Here is a 13,623-nt window from a genome sequence, read left to right as displayed (position 1 = left end):
TCCATGTTTTCTTTTTGTTTTCCCTTTTAACTATGATACATGGTATATATGTAGTTCAGATGAAGAGATGTAGCTACATGGTATATAGAAACATGGACATACCATGAATCTATGATTTGTTTATGTATCTATTTATATCATTATATGTGTGTGTTCAAGCTTGTAAATGCACAAGTGCCCTATCTCTCCCCTGCCCTAACTCCCTCAAACTGGGACTTCCAAGGACAGCAAGCAATCCGTTATCAAGCACTTCTTAATCACCTATTGAATACCAGGCATTGTGCTTGTTGCCAAGGATACAAAAACAAAAATGTAACTGTCTCTGAACTGGGGCTCCATCAGACTGGGAGCTCCCTGAGGGCAGGTACTGAGTCGTTTCTGGGAATGCTCCCTTCTCCCATCTCTCCCTCAGACCCAACACCGTGATTCAGACCCTGTATCCCTGATTATTCAATGGCACTTGAATGATTTAAGCAACAAATGCATTGATGAAGTTATGAAAAAAAACATGAAGGCTAGAAACGGGGAAAAAAAAGAAAAAAGAGAGAAAAAGAGCCAGAAACACTACTAAAAAGCTTGTTCCTCAGTTCACTTTCCCCTCCCTTCTCCAGAATAAGCCAGTCAGCCCCTTTTGACCACCCCCACCCTCACTCATTTGCCCAGCTGCCAAAGGCTCCATTTAGCTGGAGACAGTGGGCGGGCAAGTGGGTAACTCTGAGCGCCCAGGGTAATTACCTATATAAAAAAAAACCCATTGCCCCTTTGTTCCTGGGGCCTGCTTGCCCAGTTGGCATTGTGTTTCAGGACCACAACCTTGCCTCTAGCTGCCACAGCTGACCCAGCCCAGAAATGGCTTCTCTGTGAGCCCTCCTGCCCCAAGGCTGAACCTATCTTGGCTTAATCTCTAGTGTCCTGGTCACATTGGCCTCTACAGCCCCATCTAAGAGTTACTGATCTCACTCAAGGAAGGGGCTTTCCTAGGGGCAGGGATAATTGTACACTGGGTGGTTTGACAAAGACACCCTGATTCCTAGACTTACTAGCTGTGTGACCATAGTCAAGTAATTTGACTTCCTGACTTCGACAGAGGAGAAGAAAAACCAAAGTTGGATTAAGGGGTTGGGGGAGACAAGCACCCACTTCTACTCAGCAGACCGTGCGCATTGCTGAGAAAAGGAATGTAATATTCTGAGCTCCAACAGCAGGCAGAACCATAACTATCAGTTTGTGAGTCTGAGGCAAGGTCGTGTTAATCCTAACATGATCGGAGAGATGTTCACCTGAGATGTGACCTGAGGGAGAGGGGAAGGTTGTTGGGGAAGACACTCTAAGTAATGATTCTTGCTTATAGAGAGCAGTTCTCCAAGGCTGGAAAAACAGGGTTCAAATCCCATTTCTGACATGCTGGCTGTATGACCTAGTAGTAAGTGACTCTCAGTGACCCTGATCCAACGGTGTAAGGCTATAAATTGTTAAGCAGATGCCAATCTGCCCAGGTATAGGGAGTCTCCTAAAAGAATGATATCACAAGTCTGGTCCCCAAAAAATTCTTGCTAACTGGGTGCTAAACTTAGTTGTTACTTTGCTGAAGAATTGCAGGTACTGAAGAACCCTCTAAATTTTTGTCTGTGGCCTAGTTACAGCTCTGAGTCAGGAGATGTGGTGGGTTGGCCCCAAAGCCCATGGAGCCACACACTTGCCCCTAACTGGGCCTGTCCAGAAGGTTATGTGGTCCCCTTGGGACATGTCTAAATGTATATTTAGAGAAGCATGTGCATGACAAGGATAAGTGGCAAAGATGGAGTAAAAGATCCATTCTTGGCAAGGCCAGAAGGCAAGACTGGTATCTCCTTGGAAGGAAGGGGTTTACCTTTCAGGCCAGATCTGATCATAAATGGGCTTCAAAGCACTTTCCACAAATGACCATCCCCTTTTCATCCTTCAGGATACAAGGAGATCAAGACACTGACCCCCTACCCCAAGATGGATGTGCCTTTGAAGACTATCCCAGTCCTTCTGATGGATCTGAAGACAACTTCCCTAGCTTGGGTAGGTTCACATCTCTTGGATAAAGGGAAGCACTAAGAAACAGAAACCTTTAGGTTTCCTGAGTGGGTGCAGAATCACTCAAAAGAAAGCCCTGCTTTCAAAGAGTGAGATTTCAATCAATGACTTGAGCTTGGGGGCTCAAGACTTTTTAACAGGGGTTCTTAGCCTGAGACAGATTTCAGAGTGCCCTTGAACTAGGATTGGGAAAAAACGTATCTTTATTTCAATATAATTGGCTTTCTTTCCAATCTAATGCATTTTATTTTATGCATTTAAAACATTCTTCTGAGAAGAGATTCCCTAGGCTTCACCAGACAAAGGGGTCAGGACAAACACAAAAAGTTAGGAAACCCTCCTTTATAAACTCAGACTTGTAGACCAAGACCAGTGTTTTGCCAGGGGGAGCCTTCCTTAAACCAATATGGCAAATGTTTATTAATAATAATTAATAATAATAGCTAACATTTATATAGCACGTACTTTGTGCCAGGCACTGTGCTAAGTGCTTTACAAGGATTACCTCATTGGATCCTCACAACAACCCCGGGAGGTAGGTGCTCATTATCCCCGTTTTACAGTTGGGGAAACTGAAGTAAACCGAAGTTAAATACTTACCCAGGACTTCGCACCTAGTATCTGAGTCCAGATTTAAACTCAGGTCTTTCTGACTCCAGGCCCAGCACTCTATCCACTGGACCACCTAGCTGCCTTATTATCAGGTAATCAAGGACTATGTCTCTCTCATCAGACTGAGAGCGCTCAGAGTAGGAAGTGAGTCATCTCTCTCCCCTCTCCATATAACGTCAATTGTCCAAATCAATGTATCTCACATCTTGTAACACTGGGATCCTGTCTAGAAGCCCAAAGCACAGTGATCAATACCCTGTCACTGGACCCTAGAACAAATAATAACCTAGCACTGATGTTGAAATGTAATTGTACTATGCATGAAGCTAGCTTCCTATGCTAGTAGCCTGGCATAAATGGGGCTTGTTTCAAAAAAGTGGACAATTTGTGCAAACCTCAAGGTTACAGGGGGTTAGGGTAGGAAGGGATGAGCCTGAAACCCAGCCTACTGCTCTGATTCGTCAAGTCCCTGGAGACAGAAAACAAACCCCAGCTGTTGAGTGTCACCCTGACATCATATTCCTGTTATCCCAAGACTCATTTTCTTACCTTCTCCACCCTGGCTAGTATCAGGGTTGACCTTTCTTTTTCTCACCCTCTCTTGGCTTCTCTACCAAACTTTCTAGGCCCTCTGGGTCCCTATAAGCCATCTGGTGGGTGGGTGTATACCCTGGCATGATAATGCTTCAGGTATAAGAGGAGCACCCACTTTGCATGAAAAGCAGCCCCCAAAAAATAAATGTTAAAAAAAAGCAATCCTTCTCCTCCTACAGTACGACTCACATGCTGGAGAATGAAGGCACCAATATGGGGGGTGGGATAGTGAGGGGGAGACAGACAGAAACCAAATTTGACTTCACACTAAAAAGCCATCAGAAATTAGAGTGGTGTAACCAGGAAAGTATGCACGACTCTATTTTTACATTTGCATAATAGCTTCCTTATGTGTCTGCCACATTGTTTGAAGCTCGATCATCTCCATCGAATCAATGAGAGTTAATGATCATTATTTGTCGAGTTGATGAAAAGTCATTTATTCTTAGAAAAGCTTCAGTCATGTCCTCCCTGGTTGTGTCTTCTTTTCAAGGCATGGCTGAAATCCTTTGACTAGTCAGGAGGCAAGATTGTCAATAAGCTAACTGACCATTTGCAGGTTGAGTTGTTCTGTTTGCTCAGGACACCAGAAAACTGCCTAGAGATTGGACTTTAGGAGAAGGAAAGCTAGAATTCTTGAATTTTATGCCCTTTTTGATTATTTTATGCCCTTTAAGCATAAAGTGTGCCCCTTTTTTGTTCTAAGACAGTTGTTAAGGTCTTTATTCACTTGCCTGACTCCCCCAACTTGGGGTACTCCATGGGGTCCCTTGGGCCCCCCAGTGATCTATGGCAGAGGCCATTCTTCCCCTGGGCTTACAGACATATAACCTAGGTTGTGGGTGATGAGCCTTATTATATGAACATCACACTCCAATGACATCCCCTAGGATGCCCCCTGATCCTAGGAATCCCTGCCTCTAGAAGCTATCCCCTTTCTTCTCCCCTCTCCCCACCAGGTGGTATGACATTCTAGAAGGGTACTCAACACGAAGACATGGACTTGAGGGAGGCATTCTGAAGAGCTGTCATGCCAAAGAAATATTTTTCTAAGATTCTTAGTAATAATAAATAAAAACAAGAACAATAATAGTATTTACATAATACTGTAAGGTTTACAAAACAGTAATATCGTTTGATTCCCGCAACGATCCTAGGAGGTAGATACTATTACTATCCCCACTTTACAGATGGGGAGGCAGCTAGATGACAAAGTAGAGTCCCAGTCCTGGAGTCAAGAGGACCTGAGTTCAAATCCAGCCTCAGACATTTACTAGCTGGATGACCCTAGAGAAGTCACTTAATCCTGTTGGTCTCAGTTTCTTCATCTGTAAAATGAGCTGGAGAAGGAAATGGCAAATCCCTGCAGTATTTCTGTCAAGAAAATCCCAAATGGGGTCATAAAGAGTCAGACATAACTAATCAAGAAAACAACAACAGATGAGGAAACTGAATTAGAGAGATTTAAATTACTTGCCCAAGATCACACAACTAAGGCTAAATTTGAACTCCGGTGCCTTATCTACTGTACCACCAAATGCCTCATAGTCTTCATAGGATCATTGATTTAGAGCCAGAAGGGACAGCAAGGGTCAGGCCCAAAGAAGTCATGTTACTTTTCAATGTAATACTGGTAGAAGTAGCAGAGCCAGGATTTGAACCTGCAGATCTGGACTCCAAATTCAGTATTCTTTCCACTGCAGACTAATACCAAGAAAGTCAGAGTAAATTGAAGATATTATAGGGAAACCAATTTCAAATTAAAAGAATAAACTTCTTGCATTTTTTTTAAAGGCAGTCAGGGTTAAGTGACTTGCCCAGGGTCACACAGCTAATGTCTGAAGCCGGATTTGAATTCAGGTTCTGCAGACTCCAGGGCGGGTACTCTATGTCTCCTAGTTTCCCCAAAGAATAAACTTCTTAACCATTAGAACTAGACCACTGGAATGGACTGCCTTGTGAAGTAGTGAAGTCCCCATCCCACATCATTCAAGCTAGAGGCAGAATGATCCTTGGGAGGGACATTGAAGAAAGCAATTCATCTGTTAGTCAGGAAGGCAAGTTATGGGTCCTTCCATTTCTAAGATTATAAAACTAAGTAATGCAGGAGATACTGGGGTAATTTTCTTCACTTTATGGAAAGGGAAACAGAAGATTTCAGATGGTATCATTCTATCTGTATGTCTTGTAGAGCCTAGCACTGCTAAACATACAAGTATGAGCTCACTACATACTGCCACTCCCTTTTCAATTTGCCCACAAAATAGGGAATCATTTACTTTCTGGAGCTTACAAACTAAGATATATGTTAATGCAATGAATTCCACCTTCCTCCAAAATAAAAGCATTCACGGGACGCAAAACATCTTCTGAAAGCTTTGTTCCTTGTCTTACCTGCTAGAAAAAGAAGAGTCTCTCTCTGACACCTTTCTATAGGCTCTCCACCAGCCTTACTGCCTATGTTAGCTCCTGGCCATTGTAGTCAGACTCCCCCTGAGGAGGGTACTATGTACCTAGTAGAATCAGTCTTAAACTGTAAAACAACGATGGTAACCATTATGAAATGAGTTAATATATGTAAATAATTGTAACTGCCAGCAGTAGCAGGTAGTAAGTGGCAGACAATCGGCATTTATGTGGGACCTACTATGTGCCAGGTCCTGGGCTAAGTGCTTTGTAAATATTATCTCTTTTGATCTTTACAACCACCCTGAGATGTAGTTGCTATCCGCATCACCATTTTATAGTTGAAGAAAGTGAGGTAAACAGAGATGAAGTTAATTCCCCAGCTAGGAATTATCAGAGGCCAGATTTGGATTCAACTTTTCTGACCCCAGACCCACCATTCTATCCATGGTACCACCAACTGCCTCAAAGGTATATGGAGGATTTGGGCTTGAATCTCAGCTTTGTAATTTCTCAGTTACTTGACTGTGGATAATATACTTAACCTCTCTAGGACTCAGTTTCCTCATATGCAAAACAAGGGGATTTATTAGATTAAGTGTTCTCTAAGGGTTTTTTCAACTCTAAATACTGTGATCTACTGTACTGAAAAGTAAGCTATGGGGTCTTTATTCCCCTCCTCTGAGAACAGGGACCTATCCTAGGACTTTGGACAAGCGCTCCCTTAAGGCCCTGTCAAACTCCCAGGAGGCTCTGCTGAAAGAAAGAGCTAACAGGAGACGGACTTCTGGGAGTTTGGGTCTCCTGAAAAGTGTTATCAGAGGGAGTGGGAGTTGATTGGTGAGCTGTTATTTCTACTCTCAGCCCATTGAACGAATATGAGTCCACACCCGCAGGCACACTTTTGCCCTCCATCTGGAAGGATCTGCCTCTGGGACATGCCACTTACTACCTGGGTATCATGATGCTACATTGTTAATTAGGGCTCCTGAAGCTAGTTGTACTTACTGACCATTATCAGGAAAGTGAGTGCAGCAGCCATCAGCCCCAAGCTGTGGACACATTGAGAAACCCCTACATTTTAGAACTAGAAGGAAGCTTAGAGATCCCAGTCTGCCTTCTTTGTTTTTTCACAAATGAGGCAAGAGAGAGGTCAAGGTTAATGTCAGATGTGACCTTACCTTGTGGCACAGACTGGACTAGAACCCAGGTCTTCTGACTCCCATCTAAATGTTTTTTCCACTGTTTGGAAAACAGAAGGAAAACACAGTGAGCTAAGAGTTAACTTCCCAGTGTGGCCATCGGCGTGTGGCCATGTGGAGAAGGGCTAAGAAAGGTTTATAGGTATTCCTTAATTACTTCTCCTTCGTGGTATATTTGAAAACAAGAGCTCAGTGGACACATAATGAAGGGATCTTTTCTTGTCATAACATGTGTCACAGGGGAAGAAGCCAGAGTCAGCTGCAAGCTCTGGCCCTCACCCGTGGTTTTATATATATTTAGACACAGAGGTGCCAGTGCTGAGTCTTGGCCTCAGGCTGGGAGTTGTTTTGGTTAATTCTCGTTATTCTTTATTGCCTGTTTACCATTCCAACCATGTCATGCCGAAGTCATTTCTTTGGTGCCCCAGGGATGGGCATTTGGGAAAAGAATCCCTTGTGAGGGAAAACCCAAAATGAGCCTGGACCCACAACCAGAGAGAGAAGAATGTAAAGTTCAAAGCCCTGGGTCCCAGGCTTTGATGGTCATGGCAGGTTCCCATTGATTCAGCAACTTCCTCATGATTCGAGGACTTTTGTCTTTTACTCTCTTCTAAACTTCTCTGATTTCCAGTCTCCAAGTCTACAAAAAGGGCCTCTGACTTTCTTGGCCCCTGAGACCACTTGATTTCTTGTCCTGCCACCAATCAGCCTGATACAGGGCTATGATGTCAGAATCAACTAGAAATGGGGGAAAGGCTACTCACTGGTATGTAAGGATTCCTACTGCCACACAGCAACTCAGTCTTAAAATGTAATATTATCTATGTTTTGTTGGATTTTTATTTATTTTGCTGAATATCTCCTAATTATATTTTAATCTGGCTGGGAGAGTGGAGGACTCAGTTGATTCTCTAGTGAGAGAACCTTACTATGTCACGACCTTCTAAACTTCAGTTTCCTTATCTGTAAAATGGCAGGAAATGGGGAGTCATTAAAGGTTTCTAAGGAGAGAAGTTACATAATCAAATCTGTGCATAAGAATTACTTGATCTCAGGAGTTCTTTCCAGCTGTTAAGTAGCATAAATCTATGGCTCTCTGCTGGACAGCAAGACAGAGAGCTAGACTTGCAAACCAAAATCTTCACTGAAATTTCCCTTAGGTTAAACATATATTGTGTAATCATCACCACCCTCATCATAATCATTCATTCATTTATTCAACAAACATTTATTGTTCAATTACAATGCAGAGGAAAGGCAACAAAAGTGTTATAAAAATGAAAAAAGAATAACCCTACCATGCAGTGTGGGGACATGTCAGATGTGACCTTACCTTGTGGCACAGACTGGACTAGAACCCAGGTCTTCTGACTCCCATCTAAATGTTTTTTCCACTGTTTGGAAAACAGAAGGAAAACACAGTGAGCTAAGAGTTAACTTCCCAGCGTGGCCATCGGCGTGTGGCCATGTGGGGAAGGGCTAAGAAAGGTAGGGAAGAAAAGACAGATACACAAATAATTATGATAGAAAATAGAGCACAAAGTACTACATGAATTTGGAAGAGGAGACAATTCTTTCTGGTTGAGGGGAATCTTGGAAGGCTTCATGAAGGAAGGAGTGTTTGATCTCAACCTCTATGATTTCAAAATACAGAAATAGGAATACAGGGAAGACATACTGAGTATAGATTATGGCGTGGTCAATTGCCAGAGAATGTGGTACTTATTCAGAGGATGGCAATGGTTCAGTTCAACCAGATCATTAAGTATCTAAGTATACTATATAAGGAAGGACCCAGAGTTTATATGCACTAAGACTAGGAAGTTAGATTAGAACCAGTTTGTGGAAGGCCCTGAATGCCAGGCCAATGTATTTGCCCTTTATTTTGTAAGCAATGGGGACTTATCAAAGATTTTCTAACAAAAGAGCAAGATAATCAGATATCTGCATAAAGAAGATTAATCTAGCCAACGTTTGTGAGTGGAGCAAGTAGATGGGTTGAGAAGAATATTAAGGTTGGGAGCCAAAAGCAGAAAGGTGATAACAAAACAGATTTTTTTTTTAATCTGCATGGCTTTGAGTAAGGCAGTGTACCTAGAGGCCTACACTGGTATAACCCCTGCCCACATGGGACTTCCAGTCTAAGACAAAAGGACTGTCACAGTCTCACCTGCAGAGAGGACATAAAGACAGCTAAATGATGAATACTGAACACGTACCTAAACAGATAATGTTAACTATTCACTTAGCTTACATCTGTTAGGCTGTGAGAATGATTTGAGTTGCAGGGGAAAGGAGTGTCAGGTACCTTTGGATGTCAGCGTGGATAGATCAGATATGAGTTTCCTCCTTCTTGAGCAAAGTAGAGGCTTCATGGAGGAGATGGACTTTCTGGACCTTTTTGACTGTGCAATGGAAAGCAACTTGGTGAGAAGGCAAGGAAGGGAAAGGATGGTCCTGGTGTAAGGTGAAGAACTGATGTAGGGAAGGATCATCAGCATCTTTGACTGAGATGAGCAGAAGAGTCGGGTGGGTGAGTTGGAAGCAAGTGGGGAAGTGAGCTCATTTAGGGTATCCTGCTGGAGGTCATTGAATCCTGTCTCTTCAATAAGCCTTCTGTATCCCTTTGTGGCATGTGTATCTAGGGGTGGGAGGAAGGAAGAGAAAGTGTGATTCCTTGTCCCATCATGCTTTGATCAAAGACAGGAAGGAGCTTTGCCTTGCAGAAAATTTATTTCCTCTGTAATTTGATTTGGCTCCAAGTATGACAGAAGCCAAAGTGTTCTGGCCAATAGGAAAACAGTAGAGCCTGGAAGAGAGGACTCCCCTATGGATTCCAAAACAGAGCTCCAGTCTTCTGGAGATTCTTCCATTTGGAAGTCAGTGAATCTCTCTCCAGTGTCAATTTCCCAATTCAGGCAGTTGGTTTATAATTGAATCTTCCGTAAATAATTAGATAACCTGCTAGTCTCCTACTGAGCCCTCAGGAAAGATGAACCCCAAGAAAAACACAGAATCTTAAAGTTGGAAATAACCTCAAAGGACATCTAATTGAATTCATACCTAAAAAATATTCCCCTCTTTATCAACCCAACAAATAAATGGCCATTAAGCCTTTGCCTGAAGACCTCCAATGAATGAGGTAGAAACCACTACTTCCCAAGACAGACCATTTCCTTTTTAGATATCTCTCATTGTTAGGAAGGTTTTTTTTTTACATCAATCCAAAATTCACCTCTTTGTAAATTCCAACCCTTCTTCCCAACCCTGTCTTCTGAGGTCAGGAATAAAGAGAGAAATTCTTATTCCATATAACAGCTCTTCAAATATATGCGGACAGTTGTCATGTGCCCCTCCCTAAATCAGCTCTTCTCCAGACTAAACATTCCTGGTCATCAAATGGTATGATCCCAAGAACCATCACCACCTTCATCTCAGTCTAACTTCATCACTTATAATAATATCAATAATAATTATCAATAATATCAGTAATCTCCCTAAAATGTAGCTTTCATAACTGAACACAGATGTCCCCTAAACTGAAGGTTCAGGACCAAACAGAGCCTTCCCACCCCATCCAAGAGCTTGACCCTGGTACAAAGCCCCATTCAGGGAACCAAGGGTAGAGACAAAAATGAACGGAAGACAGTAATGCAATGAAAAAATACTGTGGGTTAAGAGAAATCCTGAAGGTAAGGTAACTCCACAATAAGTACAAGTAGCACCTCAGAGAAAAAAGTTGGCTGTGCCACAAAGGACGTTAATAGTGCTTAGAGGGAATGAAGCAAGGAATTTTTTAAAAGGCATAAGAAATTAAATGAAAACTCTTGCCAGGAAGAAGAGGAAGAACAGTTTCTAATATCTACTAAATACCTTAGGGGGAGAAAAGGTAGAAACCCTTACCCAAGAAGGGGACTCCCTGAAAACTGGAAAGGGAAAACCACAACTCAGCTTTTCCATGAGACAACAAGAAATGTTAGAACAAAGTGAAAAGACTGAAAAAAATTAGAACATGTAAGGTATTTATGATTTAAAACAATTAAGCTGGGATATAGATTGAGGAGAAGTAACTTAAGAATCACCAAACTCAATGAAAACCATGAACAAACAAAAAAACCATTTCAATAAATTATGAAAGAAAATTACCCAGACTAATTAGAAGCAGAGGAAAAAGTGAGAATAAAAAAGAATTCGCTAATCACCTTCTTAAAGAAACCTCAAATTGAAAACACCCAGGAATAGCAGAGCCAAAATACAGAATTTCCAGTCAAAGAAAAGCAGCCAAAGTGAGATCTAAGTGCAAAGGAACTACAGACAGGATCACATTAGACTGTGCTGCCACTCCTCAAAATAGAGGAAATATTGGAATATAATATTTCAAAAGACAAAAGAAAGGAGGTTTACAACAAGATATGGTATGACCAAGGCAGAGTGTAATAGGACTATTACCTCCTAACTCCTGAACACTATGATGCCTCTTTTAATGCAGCTTAAGTTGTATTAACTTTCTTGACTACAATATAAGATTGTTGACTTATATTGAGTTTGTAGTACTCTCCCCTATCCACTTCCACCCCTTCCCCCTTGCCGGATCTTTGTATCTTTTTTCAAGCTGTCTAGGCATATTTAGGGCAGCTAGAAGTTGCAGTGGATAAAGTAGCAGGCCTGAAGTCAGTTCAAATCAAGCCTTAGACACTTACTAGCTGTGCAGCAAGCTGGGCAAGTCATTTAACCTTTTTTGCCTCAGTTTCCTCATTTGTAAAATGAGCTGAAGACAGAATTAGCAAACCACTCCAGTATCTCTGCTAAGAAAACCCCAAATGGGGTCACAAGGTATCATATACAACTTAAACAACAAGACATACCCCATATTATAGTCATAAAGTTGGATTTTTTTAAAAAACCAAATGTAATACTAAAGTCTTTAATCCCATTAAATTCCATCTTATTAGATTTGGACCAATGTTCTAGCCTGTTGAGATCTTTTTCAACCCTTACTCTTGTCATCTGCTATGTTAGCTAACCCTCCCAGCTTTGTGCCATCTGTGAATTTAATAAGCATGAAAGCTATGCCTTTATCCAAGTCATTGACAGAAATGCCAAGCACAGATTCCCTAGGACACTCCTCTGGAGACCTCCTTCCAAGTTGCCATTAACCCATTAATTACTATTATTCTTTGGGTTAGACCATTCAGCCAGTTCCAAAACCATTTAACCGTAACATTATCAAGCCCACATCTCCAATTATTCCATAAGAAGGGAATGACTTTATTGAATGATTTGCTGAGATGCAGGTAAACTTTCCTCTGATCTCCCAATCTAGTAATCCTGTCAAAAAGGGAAATAAGATTAGTCTGGCATGATCTGTTCCTAATGAAGCCAGGCAGGCTCTTTCTAAGCACCATTTCCTTTCCTAGAGGTTCATTAATCATCCATTTACTAATAGGTTCTAGAATTTTGTCAGGAATCTAAGTCAAAGACACTATCCTATAATTTAAAGGCCCTTTTGCCCCACTCTTTTTGACAATCAGGACATTTTTCCTTTTCCAGTTGTGTGGTATCTCTCCACCATCTTTTTTTTTTTTTTAAAGACTGGGTCTCCTCATCTTCCCCAGGTTGTGAGTACAGGAGCTACTCATGGGCCTAGTCCAGCTACTATTATGGGTGCTCTGATTCTAACTGGGCCATTTTGCCTCTACTTAGGCAACCTTAGTGTCTATCACCTACCTCACCCCTAACCTTGGACACTCACTATATTGATTTCAGACTTATCAAGGATACCTCAACAACGCAGCCCACTGAAGTTCTTTATTCCCAAGCTCAAGAGATCTGCCAACCTCAGTTTCGCCCATAGTTGTAATCACAGATGTGTTGCACTGAATATAAGTGTTTTGCCTTCCCTTCCCTTTCCAAAGATACCTAATAACACTCATTCACAACTATAATAGCAATGGGGGCCTCTGCAGCTGAGATGGAGGAAGACAGTCCTAACTTTAGGAAGGAGTTGATAAACAAGTTGCTGTTCTTACACTTTAAGGATGACAGATGCAAAGTTAGTGCAGATGCTCTGCAGCTCATGGTGGAGATGCTGAAGATCTTTGTCCAAGAAGCTGCAGTCCGAGCGATAAGACAGGCCCAGGCTGAAGACCTGGATGAAGTTGACATTGAACAGCTCTAGAATGTGTTGCCCCAGCTGCTTCTTGATTTTTAGAAGCAGCAGCTATGGAGAAGATGAAGGTTTTTAGATGAAGCTGAGCTACCTGAACCTTTTCAAGTCATCTACTTGCCCCTAGCTATCCCAGGACAGGGAATCAACCTCATGCCAACATTTTGGGTGGTGTCTTATTTCAATAAGAAATCCTAAGAGGCCAGATTATGTTTACTTCCTGACATTACTGAACCAAATCAAACAGAAGGTCTGTAGCTGCTGTCTGCCTGAGAATTTCTACAACATCCACTTAGCATCAGGATGAGGATCTCTTTCTTTCCCCTCTTCCGGGGTTGGAGAATAAGAAAACCTGTGTGCTGTCTTCTTGGAAATAACTCAAGGTGGGAGGTGAGGGACGAGGAAAGAGATAGTGGATGAGACACTGGGATCAAGGTAAGAACTGAGAGAGGGCAAGCCAGGTCATTCTGGAACAAAGTGATGTGCTCTTGTTCCAACACATTTGTATTTCCTGCCCCAGGGGCTACTCAGTTAAAGATTAAGATGCTGGTGCTGCCATCCATTCTTAGCTCCCTGGAA

General features: G+C 42.0%; 1 protein-coding gene and 1 pseudogene across 6 annotated transcripts in view; both read left to right on the top strand.

Moving 5' to 3' along the window:
- The window catches only part of NAV1 (neuron navigator 1), a 343,043-nt gene that overhangs the window by 126,254 nt on the left and 203,166 nt on the right, over positions 1-13,623 (top strand). For all 6 annotated transcript variants that reach the window (XM_072648221.1, XM_072648220.1, XM_072648219.1 and 3 more), the window contains exon 3: positions 1,946-2,049. In XM_072648221.1, the coding sequence (XP_072504322.1) occupies positions 1,946-2,049 (104 nt within the window). The remainder of the gene's footprint in view (positions 1-1,945; positions 2,050-13,623) is intronic.
- On the top strand, positions 12,734-13,184 carry LOC140529509 (centromere protein X-like; annotated as a pseudogene).

Source organism: Notamacropus eugenii, chromosome 2 (genome assembly GCF_028372415.1).
Source record: "Notamacropus eugenii isolate mMacEug1 chromosome 2, mMacEug1.pri_v2, whole genome shotgun sequence".
In the NCBI taxonomy this organism is placed as follows: Eukaryota; Metazoa; Chordata; class Mammalia; order Diprotodontia; family Macropodidae; genus Notamacropus; species Notamacropus eugenii.
This window is presented reverse-complemented; position numbering and strand designations above follow the sequence as displayed.